Below are 19351 nucleotides of genomic sequence, written 5' to 3'. Positions count from 1 at the left end.
TGCCCCATTCCTGTAAGCTTTTCCTTAACCACTCAAGCCTCAAACACTTATGATTTTAAAGTGGTTGAGGCTTGTGCAGATGAGGACAGAGCTTGCAGGAATGGGTCAGGAATAATAATTTTTAATAATTATTTCTTATATGGGAATGGGAAAAGAACGCTCAAGGACAGGAAAATGAGTTCCCGTGGGGATGGGGAAAAATTTGTCCCCGTGCCATTCTCTAGAGTACACTAGATGCCACACAAGAAATGATTCTAAATTTGAATATTTGTGTTTTACAGCCTGCCGGGTAATGTCACCATGTCAAGCCTTCTAGATTTCAGAATGCACACCCTTCAAATAGGTAAGAGGAATGAAGCAAAGAAAGAGAGGCAAAGCACCAGGTAACAGGATGCAATGCTGCAAAACTCTGGAGAATATTAGGGTTTTAAAGTTTGGATATTGAAGCTTCCGAAGGGTTTGCCCGATTGTCTTTTTGAATGTTTGCCATGCCAGGAGCCTTCCTTAAACAACTATTATCTAATGTCTCTCCAAGGAAGTCATGATAACTAAACCCAAACATGTTCTATATGGGACTGTCAGTGACAGCTCATCCTCAGCTGCTCTGTCACTTATAGTTTATTCAATTTTTGATTAAACGCCTTTTCGATACTACAAAGCGTTGTACAAAGTAAAAAGTATTAACATTTAACAAAAATGACAATTAAACATACTTTCCTATAGTAAACTACAAGACTACAGACCGTACAAACTGGGTAAATGTTGACCCGTAGGCCGTAGAAACATAAGGAAAAGGGGGAAGAAATACACTTGTAATAGGAAAGTGAGGAACATCTAAGGGAAAAACACTTAGGAACTGGGGAGCAGTATAAAATTAATAGTTAAGGGAAAGTAGTTCAGTTAAAAGCATCGTTAAAAAGAAAGCACTTTAAATTGCTTTAAAAATTTTTTAGGTTTTTTTCCATTTTTATATACAAAGGGAGAGCGTTCCAGATTGTAGGGGCTGTAACAGAAAACGTGGAGGTGCGACGCGTGCCAATGATTTTTAAAGAGGGAATATTAAGGTTATATTGAGAGATGGATCTTAAATTTCTTGGGGGGTCATATGGAATCAGAAGTCTATCTATGAAAGCTGGTGTGTTGGTCTGCGTTGTTTTAAATGCCAGAAGAGCGATTTTATAAGTTATTCTGTGTGAGACTGGCAACCAGTGGGCCTTTTGAAGCAAAGGGGTAACATGATCGTATTTTTTTGCTCCTGAGATTATTTTAATGGCCGTGTTTTGAATAAGCTGCAAGCGTTTTAAATCTTTGTGAAAGATACCATTTAGTAGAGAGTTACAATAATCCATTTTTGAAATTACTAGTGAATGAATCAGAATGTTAAGGGAATTAATATCTAAAAGAGGGGCCAATGATCTAATCATTCTTAATTTATAATAACAACTTTTTACTATTGCACTTATTTGACTTCTAGCCATCTGCTTATGAACATAACTAAGCACTTGCTCGTACTCTGCTGAGACACTCTACTTTTATTCTGCTTCCACAGCAAGGGTCCCCAAGAGGCATCTCAGTATTTGATCTAGATCTTCTCAGAAATTAAGCTGAATGAACTAGAACAGGGAATAAAGAATTACTGTATCCAGTCCTTTTGAGGCCATCCCTCTTCTAAGTTAGCGCCTCATAAGTGCACAAGAGTTGCCATACTGAAAAAGACTGAAGGTCAGTGAAACCTAGTAGCCTCTTTCCAATAGTGGCCAATCCAGGTCATAAGTACCTGACAAGATCCCAACAAAGTAAAACAAACTTTATGCTGCTTATCCTAGGAATAATCAGTATATTTCCCCAAGCCCATCTTAACAATGGCTTAAGGACTTCTCTTTTAGGAAGTTATCCAAATCTCTTTTAATCCCGGATAAGCTAACTGCTTTTATTACATTCTCTGGCCAAGAATTCCAGAGTTTAATTACACATTAATACTAATGCAATGTAACAGAGTGAAGACATGTTTTCTCCGGTTTGTTTTAAATCTACTACTTAGTAGCTTCATTGCATGCCCCGTAGTCCTAATATTTTGGGAGAGAGTATACAAGTGATTCACATCTGGCCATTCCATTCCACTCAGTATTATATAGACTTCTTTCATATCTCCCCTAATCTGTCTCTTCTCCAGTATGAAGAGCCCTAGCTGCTGTAGCTTTTCCTCATAGGGAAGTTGTCCCATCCCTTTTATCAAGGGTGTACTTCAAGGAGAGTAGCCCTAGAATAGCTCCAGATTCCTTTTATGTTTTCTTATGGGTTAGTTGTTGCTGTTTGAACTGTACATTGCCAACTGATCTATTTATCTTCTTACCTGTGGAAAAATTTTCAAAAATAGACTAAAGCTAGGGTTACCAGATTTTCTGTTTGGAAAATCTGGACCCCCCCCCATGACCCCCTCCCAGGCCCGCCTAGTTCCACCCATCTCCGCCCCATCACGCCCCAGTCCCACCCCTGCCCTGCCCCCGTTACCTGCTTTCATCGGGCAGGACATCCGCGCATGCGCGGATGCCCTCCTGTCCAACTCAATGTGGAGGAAATCTTTTCCAAAACCCACACAAAGTGCCGGGTTTTGAAAAGCCATCCAGACCTCCCCAGACATGTCCTCAAAAGGAGGACATGTCGGGGGAAATCCAGACTTCTGGTAACCCTAACTAAAGCAATTATGTGTAGGAAAGCTGCAGAAAATGAACACCACTAGAGTAATTCTTTAAATGGTGTACAAATATACACAAGCAAAATTGTGCACTATTCTAAACTTACAAACTGGGAGGACAGTGTGGCATAGTGGTTAGAGCTACAGCCTCAGCACCCTGAGGTTGTGAATTAAAACCCTGTGCCCCAGGGACCTTAACTAGATTGTGAGCCTACCAGGACAGATAGGGAAAATGCTTGAAGTGCTGTACCTGTATGTAAACCACTTTGACTGTAGTTATAAAACTACAAAAAGGCAGTATTCAAGTTCCAATCCCCCTCCCCCCTGCTTATTTGACACTTTTTATTTCAATAATATGAAATGAAAAGTGTGGAATAACTTGTAAGTTTCTAAACTAAACCTTAAGTCTTAAAGTTTAGTTTAGTTTAATTGGACCTTGATTTGGTTCTTTTAAACATTTTCTAAGTGATATTACAGAAAGTTTATGTGAAAAATGTTACCTCTTTATGGATGATACCAAAATCTTCAATAGGATAAACATCCTGTAAGGCGTGGATAAAGGAAGAGGAATCTATAGTTTAACAACTAAGAAATATAGGGATGTAAAAACCAAAGGAAGCAGTATATGAGGTAAGTTCTTCTGTGCATAAAAAAGCGACTTGGAAGTGATTGTATTTGATAATCTTAGGTTAGCCAATAAAGGTAGATAATAGCAAAAGCTAGAAAGATGCTTGGATGCATAGAGAGAAGAATATCAGCAGGATAAAGGAGATAATAGTGTATCTGTATTTGTCTGGTGAATGCTCATTTGGAGTACAGTAGAATCTCAGTTATCCGGCATCCATGGGGACTAGTGGATGCCAGATAACTGTTTTTCTGGTTGATTGAGGAGTGCTGTGTTAGAAACCTTGCCTAACCCAGATCTCAATTACCCCCCTCCCTCCAGCTCCGTAGCACCAGCGTGGCAGCAGTCCCTTCCTTACCCGAAGCAGCAGCCAGACAGCAGGAGGCAGCGCTCAAAATAGGCTGCTCATAGCCAACCCCAACAGGGCCTTTTCTTTGGCACATCAGAAGTGACGCATCAGAGGAAAGGCCCTGACGGGGCTGGATGCGAGCAGACTATTTTGAACGCTGCCTCCTGCTGACCAGCTGCTGCTTCAGGTAAGAAGGGAGGGGGTGTTTGCAGCTCAGGACTGCCACCTGCTTCTGCTGCTTTGGGGCATGAAGGAGGGAGGGAAGGGGGGTCGTAGCTCAGGACTGCTGCCTCTGGTGCTTTGGTGGACTTTTTTCCCTGGCAATTTTTTTGCTGGTTGGATGAGAATGCCGGTTATTTGAATACCAGTTAACTGAGATTCTACTGTACTGTGTAAAATTATGGCGAGTACATCTTCAAAAGAATATAAATTGGATAGAATTAGTCCAGAGTGAGCTACTAGAATGGTTAATGATCATCATCAAAGCATATTAGAAATCTAAATATGTATTGCCATGCCTATCATGGCATGAGGCAGATTCCAGGGAAGTAAAGGGTTCCAGGGAAGTTCTTGGTCCACAGAATGCCTCCAATGTCAACCTTAGATAAGCTTATAATCCTTTGGAGTTTTAATAGCACAATAGTCAATTGTAAGCCACAAAAAGACTAGATGGAGCATGTTGGCGATCTGGCACAATAGTACCCACTACATTTGCCACTATGCAAACCCAATTTGTCTGTTATAGCCCCAAAAGAAAAGAAAGGAAAAAAAATCAAGCCAAAAGGCCCTTAATACAGCTCAGTTCCTGGACACCAAAATTTTATTCCTAAAAGTCCCAAAAGAAAAATAAGAAGGTTTTCCAGGATTGTAACAGCTTTGCAGTCCTTATTAAGGTCCCCTTTCCACCTCAAAGTAATAAGCAGGGCAGCTTACTCCCAGAGTCCCAGCAGGTAAAGCTCTGCTCTGCAAAGAAAAAAAAAAGTCAGAAGTTCCTGGCTTTTAAACTCTTCAGCCAAACTTGCAGGGAATGTACTGTTAATAATAATAATAATAATAATAATAATCAGTTTATATACCGCAAGGCCGTAAAGTTCTATATGATTTACAATAGTTTAAAAAAAAAAACAATAAAAGAAGTTAAATAGAACTACAAAAGTTGGATCCAAGATGGCCGCTACAGCTTTCTAATCAGGAAGACGCCGTGGATCTTACCTTTGGAATTTTTCCTTCACCATGCTGAAACGGAGGTGTAGAAGCGCCGGTAATGCCTCCCAACATTCTGCGATACCCCCAGTCGGCTCAATTGAAGAAATGCTATGACAACTTCAGAGGGAACCGGAGATATCAGGGATTCACCCGCAGGAGACACCAGCAGAGAGTGACGCTGTGGCTGGTCTCCCTGGGCTTGACGCCACCTTAAGCCCCGACAGCAGATTACCACCCCCGCAGCCGCAGAGAGCAAGCTCTCCGCGTATGCTCAGCATGTCCAAAGAGGCGGTAGATGAGCAACGGGAGGCTAGTGAGAGATTGCTAGGAGCTCCTGAGGAGACTTTGATTTCCCCGGAGCGAACACCTGAGGAGACGAACAGAAGCGCTCAGGAGGTTTGCCTGGAAACTGAAACTTCCTTTTCATCACTTTTAACTTTTTCTATGGCAACTAAACCACCTGAAGTTACACTGGATGCCCTATGGGACTTGGAAGTTAAACTTGGAAATTCTATTGTCCTGCAAACAGACAGACAAGGCGAGAGATTAAACATACATGCAAAAGAGCTTTATGACTTAAAACAAGAAACTAAGACAATTAAAACAGATGTAATGAAAGTTTCCACTGAGATGATTTCTGGGAAAAAAATCCAAGAAGCAATTATAACTGATAACATTTTTCTAAAAAAAAAAAAAAAAAAAATTGGAGGTATTGGAAAATATGAGCAGGGCTAACAATCTGCATATATTAATTTTTCCTAAGATACCTGTTGTTACTCTAATAGATATGATAATATTTCAAAGAAATTCTGAAAATACCGGATCAATCTTTACCTCCCCTTGTAAGAGCTTATTATTTACTGCAGAGATTAGATTCGCAACAATCTGAAAATGGAAATCTATGAGAGACCCTATTAGATGTCACCAATATATTAGACATATATAGACAAGAGAAGATATCCTTTATACCATCTCCCTTATTCCCACACTTATCACAGGGTAATAAGGTATTTCAATGCCAACAGACCCTCAGAGGTACCACCATGATACTCAAAATGCTTTCACTGTATCAGGCTTCACGTACCAAATCCTCACTAGGTCCTAATATATTAGCATTTCTTAATTCTCAAACTTTATTGTGAAGATTTTTTATAATACTTAAAAGTACTTAGCTTATGTTAGTTCAGCAGTCTAACTTGCAGGTACGAATGTCCCATGGAATAAAGGGAGTGCTAAAGGAGGACAAAGCCATCACCGACAAACTGAACACATTTTTTGCATCTTTATTTACTGAAAAAGACATACACAACATACCGGGAGCCAACAGGCTATACGCAGGAAATGAAGACGGAAACTGACAGGATTTATGGTCAGTCTAGAAGAGGTATGCAGGCAGACTGATAGCCTTAAAAACGATAAATCCCCGGGACCAGATGGCATCCATCCGAGGGTAATCAAGGAACTGAAAGGGGCTATAGCTGAACTGCTTCAACTAATAGCCAATCTGTTGATCAAATCGGGAAGGATTGCAGAAGACTAGAAAGTGACAAATGTTACGCCGATCTTCAAGAAAGGTTCAAGGGGAGATCCAAGAAACTACATACTGGTGAGTCTGACCTCGGTACCGGGAAAGATGGTAGAGGCGCTGATAAAGGACCACATCATTGATCACCTTGACGGACACGCTCTGATGAGGACCAGCCAGCACGGCTTCAGCAAAGGAAGATCTTGCTTGACGAACTTGCTGCACTTCTTCGAGGGAGTAAAGAGGCAGATAGACAAAGGTGACCCGGTCGACATTGTATATCTGGATTTTCAGAAGGCGTTCTACAAGATTCCGCATGAACAACTACTTTGAAAAACTGTGAGCCATGGAATTGAGTGTGAAATACTCACATGGATTAAAAACTGGCTGGCGGATAGGAAACAGAGAATGGGAGTAAATGGACAATATTTGGACTGGAAAAGCATCACGAGTGGAGTGCCACAGGGTTCGGTGCTTGGACCTGTGCTCTTCAACATATATGTAAACGACCTGGAAATTGATACGACGAGTGAGTTGATTAAATTTGCAGACGATACGAAGTTAATCAGAGTAGTGAAGATGCAGGAGGATGTGAAGACTTGCAACGTGACATAAACACGCTTGAGAAATGGACCGCGACATGGTAAATGAGGTTTAACATGGATAAGTGTATGGTGATGCATGTCAGTAACTAAAATCTTATACACGAATACAGGATGTCTGGTGCAGTACTTAGAGAGACCCCTCAGGAAAGAGACTTGGGAGTACTGATCAACAAGTCAATGAAGCCGTTTGCGCAATGTGCGGCGGCAGCGAAAAGGGCGAACAGAATTCTGGGAATGATTAAGAAGGGGATCACAAATAGATCGGAGAAGGTTATCATGCTGCTGTACCGGGCCTTGGTACGCCCTCACCTGGAATACTGTGTCCAACACTGGTCACCATACATGAAGAAGGACACTGTACTACTTGAAAAGGTTCAGAGAAGAGCGACTAAAATGGTTAGGGGGGGAGAGTTGCTGTGAGATTAGAGAAACTGGGCCTCTTCTTCCTTGAAAAGAGGAGACTGAGAGGGGACATGATCGAAACATTCAAGATAATGAAGGGAATAAACTTAGTATATAAAGGCAGATTGTTCACTCTCTCCAAGGTAGAGAGAACAAGAGGGCACTCTCTAAAGTTAAAAGGGGATAGATTCTGTACAAAGATTCAAGACAAAGTTAGACAAGTTCCTGCTGAACCAGAACGTACACAGGTAAGGCTAGTCTCAGTTAGGGCACTGGTCTGTGACCTAAGGGCCGCCGCGTGAGCGGACTGATGGGCACGATGGACCACTGGTCTGACCCAGCAGCAGCAATTCTTATGTTCTTATGTTCATCCCTTCTTCTCCCTTAGAGATCCTCCATGCTTGTCCTATGCTTTCTTGCATTCAGAAACAGTCTTTGTTTCTACCTCCTCCACTGGGAAGCTTTTCAAGCCTTCACTACTCTTCTCATAAACAGATAAACCTTGAGTTTACTTTTTTTTTCCCCTCTCATCCTATGACCCTTTGTTTCAGTGTTTTCATTCCAACCAAAGAGGTCTGTCTCTTGTGTATTTATTTTTTAGAAGCATTTAAATGCCTATTAACTGAGGACCATTAGAAATGCCATCCTCATTCAAACCAAAGGTCTATCAAACCCAGTATCCTTTTTTCCAGTGGTGGCCAATCCAATTCACAAGTATCTAGCCAATTACCCCCCCCCCCCCCCCCAAGTAGATGTTTTCCATGATACGTATCCACAGGGATAAGCAGTGTGGCTTTCTCAAGCCTATCTTAACAACAGTTTACAGACTTTTCCTTAAAAAAATTTGGACAAATCTTTTTTTTACACCCAGCTACACTAACTGCTTTAACCACATTCTCTGTCAATGAATTCCAGAGCTGAATTATGGGACTGAGTGAAAAAATGTTTGGTCTGATTTGTTTTAAATGTACTATTCAGTAACTTCATGATGTGTCCCATAGCCTTTGTCTTTCTGAAAGGGTAAATAATCCGTTTGTGTTTGCTCATTCCTCTCTTCTCAGGATTTGATAGGCCTCTATTGTATCCCTCGTTAGTTGTCTGTTATCCAAATGGAAGAACCCTAAACTCCTTAGCCTTTCCTCATCGTCTGTCAGTTTGATCAGCTCTCTCTGTACCTTTTCTTATTCTGCTATCTTTTTTGAGATGCAATGGCCAGAATTGCACCCAATAGTCAAGGTGCAGTTATAGAGCAGTATTATGATATTTTAAGAACATAAGAATTGCCTCTGCTGGGTCAGACCAGTGGTCCATCGTGCCCAGCAGTCTGCTCACGCAGCGGCCCTTAGGTCAAAGACCAGTGCCTTGAGTCTAGCCTTACCTGTGTACGTTCTGGTTCAGCAGGAACTTATCTAACTTTGTCTTGAATCCCTGGAAGGTGTTTTTCCCCTATGACAGACTCCGAAAGAGCATTCCAGTTTTCTACCACTCTCTGGGTGAAGAAGAACTTCCTTATGTTCGTACGGAATCTATCCCCTGTCAACTTTAGAGAGTGCCCTCTTGTTCTCCCTACCTTGGAGAGGGTGAACAACCTGTCATTTTCTACTAAGTCTATCCCCTTCAGTACCTTGAATGTTTCAATCATGTTTCATTCTTCAATAAATATACACATAATAGATTCTAACATTTTGTTTACTTTCCTGACTGTTGCTGTACACTGCACAGACTTCAACATATTGTCCATGTTGATGATGCCTAGATCATTTTCCTGGCTAGAGGCTCTTGTTTTTCTTTCAAAGTATACTGTGAGGACAGTGAAGGCCATTTCCTGATTCAGTGGGCATGGGAACTTGCTCCACCCACCTCTAACTTCAAACGCAGGCCGTTTAAAACCTGAAGTGCCTATCTTAATGCTGTTTGCTATCATCTTGGCACCAGAGTCAGCCCCTGTTGGAAAATGTGCTGACTCTGGGTACCTCAGCTGTGTGATGTACCGATTCAATGGGCCTGGAGCTTGCTCCGCCCACCTCCGACATCAGACATGGACCATTTAAAACCTGAAGCACCTAGTGGTATGTCAAAGATGGATGAAATTTCTGTCCCTGTGCAACTCTCTATTCTATACTCTCCCCTCCTTCCTCATGTATCTTCATGTATATTTACTAATCTCCTGACCTACACTTTATGCATCTGATAAGTGGACTCTAGTCCTTGAAAGTTCATGAATCCATAAATTGGTTAGACTAAGACGCCACCTGCCCCTTTCACTTTTTTTACACATGACTAAAATGGCTACCCTTTTGAAAACTCAGTTAAAGTTATGCAATCATTAACAATAAAAAAAACCATAGGGACTGGAAACTCAATTCACAATCAAATAAACAAATTTTCCAGTTCTAATGCACACTGGTGGAACATGTTCAATTCCTTAACCCCTTGTAAGCATGCAACTGCAGTGTTTCAAGCATAACCTAGAGGGTTTTTCACCAATGATAGAAAGCTGAAAGGGAGCTATTGAATAATGTAAGCTCTCCTTTCAAATCTCAAAGCAATGTTAGCTTTGCAGCATCTGAGGCGTTTCCCCCTATTAAGATTTATTGGCTTGAAGTTAACCTGCAGTTGCATGCTTACAAGGGGTAAAGGAATTGAGCATGTTCCACCAGTGTGCATTAGAACTGGAAAATTTGTTTATTTGATTGATCATTAACAATCATCCATTATTTAATAACAGCAAATACATTTACATCAGGGGTATCCAATGTCGGTCCTCGAGGGCCGCAATCCAGTCGGGTTTTCAGGATTTCCCCAATGAATATGCATGAGATCTATTAGCATACAATGAAAGCAGTGCATGCAAATAGACCTCATGTATATTCATTGGGGAAATCCTGAAAATCCGACTGGACTGCGGCCCTCGAGGACCGACATTGGACATCCCTGATCTACATCATGATTAATTAGCAGATCTCTAGTAAATGCTGCCTTAGAACAAACTACCCTAGCATGCAACAAATACGATTTCAACTATGAAGACACAAATATAAGCTAAGAGCATGAGGACACTTTTACCAGGAGCAGGAATCTATCCCTCATTTTTTAGAGAGGCCTCCTAGTTCTAAAATGTGAAGCATACGTGCTCTTCCCAGTACATATCATTATAGGAGTGAAAACAATAGTCATAAAACTATACTTCAAACTATACTATACTTCATAAAATCATACTTCAAACTATAAAACAATGTACTAACTAAAGACTCTTACATTAACTCAAGAAATTGCCAAGTTCTCTAAGTCCTTTATGGGACCTCCAAAGGGGCACACTAAAATGTATGCTCCTTAAGCTTTGTCCCTTCCATTCTATTTCAAAACTTTATATACCGCCCAGTGCCCAAGGTGTAAGAGCTGAATCCACTGATATTGAATCCGCTGCCCTGAGTTGAGTGGCATTTTCAGCCATCAGGAAATACGGCCACCGCCTGGAAGAACGGCAGAGCAGTGGCATACCAAGGGGGGGGCGGTCCACCCCGTGTGCAAGGCCCGAGGGGGTGTACAGCTGGCCACTTACCGGGGAATAGGCTGCCGCCGGGGAAAGGCTGCCATTGCCGTCATCAGAAAGAAGCCGGCGCCGAACTCTCCCTCCCTGCTGCTTCTCTTCCCCGAGCCGAGCAACTCTAGCCATCCGACGTCAATTCTGACATCGGAGAGGACGTTCTGGGCCAGCCAATCGCTGCCTGGCTGGCCCGGAATGTACTCTCCGACGTTAGAATTGTCGTCGGGCAGCCAGAGTTGGTTGGCCCGCGGGAAAAGAAGGAGGGCGAATTCGGCGCCGGCCTGTTTCCGATGGCCAGTGGCAGCCTTTCCCCGGCGGTGGTGGCAGCATGGTGGTGGTAGTGGCGGTGGCATGGGGGAGGGAAGGGAGAAAGAAAGAAAGGGGGGCGGAACCAGGGAGCCAGAAAGAAAGCAAGGGGGGGGGGACAGGGATCCAGAAAGAAAGAAAGGGGGCAGGGTGAAAGAAAGAAAAAATGGGGCATGAGGAAAGAGAGGGAAAGACAGACATAGAGAAAGAAAGGGGGCATGGAGAGAGAAAGAAAGAAGGGGACATGATGAAACAAAGAAAAAGTTGGGGGAGGGAATGAAGTCTGGAGGAGAGGAAGCATACAGGAGGCTGAAAGAAGGGAAGAAATATTGGATGTACAGTCAGAAGAATAAAATGCAACCAGAGACTGATGAAATTACTAAACAAAGGTAGGAAAAATGATTTTATTTTCAATTTAGTGATCAAAATGTGTCCGTTTTGAGAATTTATATATGCTGTCTATATTTTGCACTATGGGCCCCTTTTACTAAACTGCATTCAGCACAGCTCCCTGCGCTAAAAAACGTTATCACGGTTTAATAAAAAGGGAGGGGGTATATTTGTCTATTTTTGTATAGTTGTTACTGAGGTGACATTGCATAAAGTCATCTGCCTTGACCTCCTTGAAAACCCGCGGAATATAAATGATAATTAACATTTTCTCTGCGTACAATGTGCTTTGTGTTTTTTAAATTTTATTGTTGGTAGATCATTTTGACTTGGCCACGAAGGTAACGGGGAGGGAGGGAGGGGAGCTGCTGAAAGATATCAAGTAATCCTTGGTTTGTTATGTGATTGGCATTATTTAGACTTTAATTTCTATGCAAGTAATTCTTGTTTTGTTATGTGACTGGCATTATTTAGACTTTAATTTCTATGAATGAATAGAATGAAAATGATATAAAATTACTTGCTTGTTTTTATGTGCATGCGCTGAAGGAAAGTGGAGAGAGAGTGGGCTGAGGACGCTGAAGGGAAATGGGGAAGAGAGAGTAGGGAGAAGACGCTGATTTATAAATTGACAATTGTACAGAATATTGTTTCTTTTTATACTATAATATAATAAGTTCAATATAAAACAATTCAAGGCTTGTGTGTATGGAATCAGGTGGTTTGTGGGGATGAGGACCGAGCTTACGGGGATTAGTCCAATAAAATGGTATTTTCATATTTCTCATTATTTGTTTTATTTGTATTTGTTAATTTGTAAAGTGGTGATTGTTATGTATCAGTTTTTCAAATTTATATCTACTGTCTTTATATTTTGCACAGTATTAGAGGACATGTATTACTGTTTTTGTGGTGTTGCATTGTATGCAGAGTCTGGTTTCTTGGCAGTTCAGTTTAACTTTTGTCTATATATTTCTATTTTTAGTTTGTGATTATTCCATATTGGGCAAGGGTGTATCTGTCTGTGTGTATGAAAGGGACATGGCTTTCTGATAGCATCGACTGTACAGGATCAATTGACTGTGCAGGATCTGGTTTGTTTAGTTTTACAATGTATGTGTTGGTGTTCTAGTGCTCACTGCAGTGTTTAAGATGCTGCCTTTTCCTAGGTACACTCTTGTTGTGCGATATGTAGATTGTTACTAAAAATCATATTTTTCATATAGATGGGGGGGGTCAAAAAATGATGGGCCCCGGGTGTCACATATGCTAGGTATGCCACTGCGGCAGAGCAGATGCTCATCCAGATGTAATTGAAAGTTCTGCATTTTATGGCTGTGGGGCCACAGAGAGGTATGGTATTGTAAAGGCACCAATGTATAATGCAAAATCTGTTGAGAAGGGAGGATGTATGTGACATCAGAAGCCATGGCCACCACCTAGAAGCAGAGTGAAGCAGACTCAGGAAGAGGTAGTTGAAGGCATCACAGTTTATGGCTAGGCAAAAGCTTGTTCTGGAGCAGTGGCGTGGTAAGGGGAGGAGGAGGTCCACACCAGGCACCATCTTGGTGGGGGTGCCAGCACCCATTCACCCCTCTGCCCCCCCCTCCCCACTGCACGCATTTCCCCATACCCTTCCCCCATGGGATGCATATGTTGTGATATGTTTGAGTATGTCCTGAATGTGTGTGTGTTTTCTATTGTAACCCGCTTAGGTGTTAAGCGGGAAAGAAATTTTTAATTAATAAATACCTTTTTAATTTTCCAGGCGTGAGCAGCATCACAAACTTGCTGCCCATGTCGGTGTTGGCTCCCTCACTGACACCTCTTCCATTTCCGTGTCCCATGCCCAGGAAGTGATGTCAGAGGGAGAGCCAACACCAGTGGGGGGAAAGTTTTATAAGGAATCACCTAATTTTAGGAGCTAAGAACAAGAGTAAATGCTGGTAATTAATGGACATATCTACATTCCTTTTCTCTACCTCCCCTATCTGTGCTGGTTCCAATCTCAAAATGGCTGTAGGGACCTCCCGCGGGCAATCTCAGCAGCCATTGCAAATGGAGTAGCAGCACAGGGCAGCAACAGGTGGAGTTCATTCCTATCCCCCAAAACTCCACTAGACCACCAGACCCAGGGAAAGTCTAGGACGAAGGGAGGGGGGTGGAGAGAGAGGAGGCCACCACAGGGGGGGAGGCTCGGCTCAGGAGGGTGACTTTTAGGTGAGGTGTGGGGGGGGGGAGAAGTTTTGTTTATGGTTTCAGTTTCTGCCGAAACCAAGTGGCCAATTTTGGTCGCCGATTCAATTTCGGCAGAAACCAAAGATCCTGGGTTCAGTTGGGCTCTATATTTTAGCTTTTTAAACCTAGTCAAGAAATGTATTTAAAAAATCCAACAGAAAGGCATTGCCTTATATATTTTTTTTGTTTTCAGTGCTTTCAGGTAGACTAACATAGCAACCATACTACACTTCTCCCTCCGTATTCGTGGTTTCAGCATTCGCGGTTTCGGTTATTCACAGTTTTTAGCTTGCTGGCTCCTCCCCCCAAATTACATCAGTTCGCATAGAGAAATTGCTGATTCCAAGCGTTTACAGAGAAAATCGCCAATTCCCAGCACTTTGTTCACCGTGTTTTGCCTCTCCTTCAGAAACAGGCCAGGTCTCCCACCATGTTATTCGCGGTTTCACCATATTCACGATAGTTTTTAGTAGAAAACAGCAAATAACATATAAAAAAGTTATTCGTGGTTTTTCAGTATTTGCGGTTCTTTTAATCCCTTATCACAGCGAATACGGAGGGAGACGTGTACTATATCCAAAGGTGATATAGAACAATGCAGGATTTGTGACCTCTTAAAAGACCACAGTATATTTTACCACAGACAGTGAGGATGTTAGAATGTATCTTGTACCCAGGACAAGTTTCATTCCTCGCTTGCTTCGTGAATTGTAATACTGAGTGCTTGGTAAGTAGAATCAGCACATAAGAATGCTAAAAACATAAGGAAATAAATTTGTCATTTAATTGTATAAAGAACATATTTTCAGAATAATAACCTTAAGTCAGCTACAGCATGTTGTACATTTGAGTACAATTACAATAGTTCTTAAGGATGGGTTACTTTTAATGGTTAACATCTGGGTGGCTAATGCATATAGTAACAAAGCAAAACGCCCATGAGGTGAGATATAGAGTATAGCAGCTTTTTCATGCAGTCATACTAATGTTAACCATATTGAACGATTCAGCAGTACCAATGATCTCATCCCATCTTCACTTCCTGCTTGGAGCACTGAAGCCAGCAAAACACGCTGACACAGAGCTGGAGTAAAACTTCCATCTATCATCTGCTAATGCTCGATTTCCAGTCCAGCAGAGCACGATCAACCACGGCCTTACACACTCGACGCTTCTTTACACAGCGGCTGGAAAGCTCAGTGCAGAGTTTTTGCACAACAGATTTCTCTCTAAACAAATATCTTCTCTGGTTAAAAGCCAATTTTGGACTTATAGGACCTGTTTTACAAGCATTTTTTCCCATAGGAAAATGTTCCAAGCCAAATCACTGCGCCAGTGGCCTTATGATTAACATTCCAAAAGGGATGCTATCCAAGAAAATACAATGTTTCAAATAAGAATGAACTGATGCTTTAGAAAAAGCTCAGAGGTACATAAAAGGGATACGGGGGGTGGGGGGAGGGGTAGGGGAGGGGCAGTTATGAATCCCCCTCCTTTACAAAGCCGCATTAGCGTTTTTAGTGTTAGCCACTGTGGTAACAGCTCCAAAGCTCATACCCCTCCTTTTACAAAACCACGAAAGCGGTTTTTAGCGCAGGCCGGCGTGCTGAATGCTCTGCACCGCTCCCGACACTCATAGAGTTCCTCAGAGCATTCAGTGCACTGGCCTGTGCTAAAAATCACTTTCGCAGTTTTGTAAAAGGGCGGGGGGGATAGAAATCTTATGAGTGTCCGAGCCGTTACCACCGCGGTTGGTACTAAAAACGCTAGCGCGGCTTTGTAAAGGAGGGGGAATGTGGGCTACTGTTAATTATTTTAACACTAACATGCTATTTTAGCACGGGGTCCCTTTTTAAATTAAGAGACCTAGTTATTAATAACATGAGTTAACAGTAAAGATATAGTGGCGCTAGAAAAGGTTCAAAGAAGAGCGACCAAGATAGTAAAGGAGATGGAACTCCTCTCGTATGAGGAAAGACTAAAAAGGTTGGGGCTCTTCAGCTTGGAAAAGAGACGGCTGAGGGGAGGTACGATTGAAGTCTACAAAATCCTGAATGGTGTAGAACGGGTACAAGTAGATCGATTTTTCGCTCCGTCAAAAATTACAAAGTCTAGGGGACACTCGATGAAGTTACAGGGAAATACTCTTAAAACCAATAGGAGGAAATTTTTTTCCACTCAGAGAATAGTTAAGCTGTGGAACGTGTTGCCAGAGGATGTGGAAAGAGCGGATAGCGTAGCTGGTTTTAAGAAAGGTTTGGACAAGTTCCTGGAGGAAAAGTCCATAGTCTATTATTGAGAAAAACATGGGGGAAGCCCCTGCTTGCCCTGGATTGGTAGCATGGAATATTGCTACACCTTGTGGTTTTGGCCTGGATTGGCCACCGTGAGAACGGACTACTGGGCTTAATGGACCATTGGTCTGACCCAGTAAGCTTATTCTTATGATCTTATGTTACACTATCTTAACTGTAGCTCCTGCTGATAATATACCCCTTAAGTTTTCTCCTCCATCACCAGAGGTAACCTTTGTATAGTTTAATCATCTCACTATGCTGTTAACATATCAGTCCCCTTCTACCCTCTCCGCTTCCTGTTTTACTGTACAAGACCCCACACAGAACACAGATCCAGCAAATAGAAAGATGCAGGGGAAAAAAATCTAAAGCAGCCTGATTCTGCCTGCAGTGCAACACCAGAGGAATAGAAGCAGAAATACCCTACATTTTTTTTTCTTGCGCTGTGCAATGTGAACATTTTGCAAAGCTGAAAGAGAAAAATCAAAGATTTCTCACATAAGAAGAAACAGAAAAAGTTTTGTATAGTCCTGGGAGAAAAAGGAGAAACAGCATTTACAGTAGTAAATTATTCTGTATCCTGTTACCAGGCGACCTGACCAGGAGCAATACGAATTAGTAACAGAATATAGAAATCATCCTTGCTATTGCCCTCTCTCTACACTGCTGAATCAAAACTGAAACCCAACAATGAGCATTTCTTTTAAACTCTGGCAGTGGCATTTTAAAAGATATGTATGGCATTGTACACATCGATACTGGCACTGACTATGGAGCTCATAATCAAAATTTAAACACGGCTAAAAACCCACCCAAGTCAGCATTTGGACGACCTAAAAGACAGGTTGTCCAAGGGCCGATAATCAAACCGACTTTCTGGACATGTCGAGGAATTTTTTATGCCTCTGAATGCCGCGGTGCGCCCAGAGCTGAAAGGGGCATATCTGGAGGAGTGGTTAGGGCAGGATGTGGGCCAACCTACACTTAGTCATCCTGCAGGGATAATCGAATGTTTTACTAGACATCCTGGACGAAACTTAAACATTGTGAGTTAGACGATGTAAAAACAGGTATAAGTGCCAAAAAGGTACCCAAGGTGACCAGATAACCACCTCAGAGCCAAAGTAAAGACCCCCTACGGAGGCTGCAACTGATCAAACTACCTCAGACTCACTTTACATATTGCTAAGCAGTAAAGAAACTGGAAAAACCCTCCCACCTATCCTGACTAGAAAAGAGAAGACCATTCAAGTTCTTCATTTAGTCCAAAATGATTAATAGAATTTAATACATAAAGCCAGTATTGTTCGAGATAGTTAAGTTTATCTTCTAGATTACCCTCCACCCTCCCTGTAATATCTATTGAATCAATAATTCTCCAGTGGAGATACGATATTTTATGTTTCTTCAAAAGCCAATATTGAACTATCGGAACCTGTATATTCTCCGTATTAATACATGATTTATGTTCATTTAATCTCAGATGTAGTGAAAATTTATTGAACACAAAGTGGTGTTTCTGAGGATCGCTAAACTTTTGAAGGACTATTGAGAGGATATTGCAAAATACTATCCCCTAATTATTGATGGTATATCTTACAAGGCACGCTATTGAAATATGCACTCATAATCAGCTTCCTGCACAAATGAGATAAACAATCCAACTGTTTAAACAATCATGGGAATTTGATACTGGTTCATCAAAACATTAAAATGCTATGGTATGCACAGGAAAACATCTTGGCTGTCTCCTGCCAGATCAGTTCACTATGTGCTTTCTCTTTCCAAAAAGCACAAATTATGTATTTTTCTGAATAAAAACATGCAGTGCCAATCATGCATAAAAAGATTGAGATAAATCAATTGCAGACCTCTGGAAGACCCTGTGTAGTCATTTCTCTTAATGTGCAATTTGACCCCAAAACAAAAAAAGAATGCATTGACAAAGGAAGCATGGGAGTTCCAAAAAATTATAATGTGGGGAATCATGAATCTTGCCTCCCAGTCTCTTCCCCCAGCCACATGAAAACAATCATGATACTTTATGGCATTGAAAAACCTATTATAACAATATATATTATTTATTATTGCTATATCTCAGTGACCCAAACAGCACACTAGTTCAAGTTAAATTTTCTGTGAGAGTATAGCCCAAATTTCAGATTGGAAGGGTGAATATTCTCTTACCCTTCCTAACTCTCTTCACAGTAAATAGTACAACGTTTATAGATCCTCAGAAGTACCATCTAGCACTCATACAAATTCATTGTGTCAGGCATAAATCCCTGAAAGCATGACCACAAGTTTTAAGCTAACGTATTTAAACTATTTATACACTAAGGTGTAAAAAAGTATTTATAAATTTAATAGCAAAGTATGGAAGATCCGGTGAGGAAGTAGTACATAAAGCCTGACACAATGAATTTGTATGAGTGCTAGGTGGTACTTCTGAGGATCTATAAACATTGTACTACACTTCTCCCTCCGTATTCGCGGTTTCGATTTTTGCGGTTTTTAGCTTGCTGGCTCCTCCTCCCCAAATTACATCAGCTTGCATAGAGATATCGCTAATTCCAAACGTTTACAGAGAAAATCGCTGATTCCCAGCATTTTCTTCACCATGTTTTGCCTGTCCTTCAGGAACAGGCCAGGTCTCCCACCATGTTATTCATAGTTTCATCATATTCATGATGGTTTTTAATAGAAAACAGCGAATAACATATGAAAAAGTTATTCACGTTTTTTCTGTATTTGTGGGTCTGTTAATCCCCTATCACAGCGAATACGGAGGGAGATGTATATTTACTGTGAAGAGTTAGGAGGGGTAAGAGAATATACACCCTTCCAATCTGAAGTATATCTCAGTGGTAGCATTTGATGTGTATAAATATCTATTTTATTCAGTTGGATCTTCAGAGATAATGCAGTAAACTCCTTTCGTGGAGGGGCATATTAAAAAAAACGTCTAAGTCCCCTTTTGGCCTAAGGCCTTAAACGTTGAAAGTAGAAACAGGGAAAATGTCCATTATCAAAAAAAAACATCCAAAAGGAGGTTTTTTGTGATAATGGCCTGCCTCTACGTTCAGCTGTTTAAACGCCCAGACCTCCACTACGTCTACACTAACACCATATAATCAACCTAAAAAAAGCCTAATTTCCAAACGCC

General features: G+C 41.5%; 1 protein-coding gene across 3 annotated transcripts in view; it reads left to right on the top strand.

The window, feature by feature from the left end:
- The window catches only part of HSPA12B (heat shock protein family A (Hsp70) member 12B), a 178322-nt gene that overhangs the window by 19228 nt on the left and 139743 nt on the right, over positions 1 to 19351 (top strand). For 2 of the 3 annotated variants that reach the window (XM_033953251.1, XM_033953254.1), the window contains exon 2: positions 282 to 343. In XM_033953251.1, coding sequence (XP_033809142.1) covers positions 282 to 343 — 62 coding nt within the window. Of the gene's footprint in view, positions 1 to 281; positions 384 to 19351 lie in introns of those variants that run through there. The other variant, XM_033953259.1, reaches the window with a different exon arrangement.

The sequence above is a fragment of the Geotrypetes seraphini genome, chromosome 1 (genome assembly GCF_902459505.1).
Source record: "Geotrypetes seraphini chromosome 1, aGeoSer1.1, whole genome shotgun sequence".
Taxonomy (NCBI): Eukaryota; Metazoa; Chordata; class Amphibia; order Gymnophiona; family Dermophiidae; genus Geotrypetes; species Geotrypetes seraphini.
Note: the sequence above shows the minus strand (reverse complement) of the source record. Positions and strands in the feature narration are given on the sequence as shown.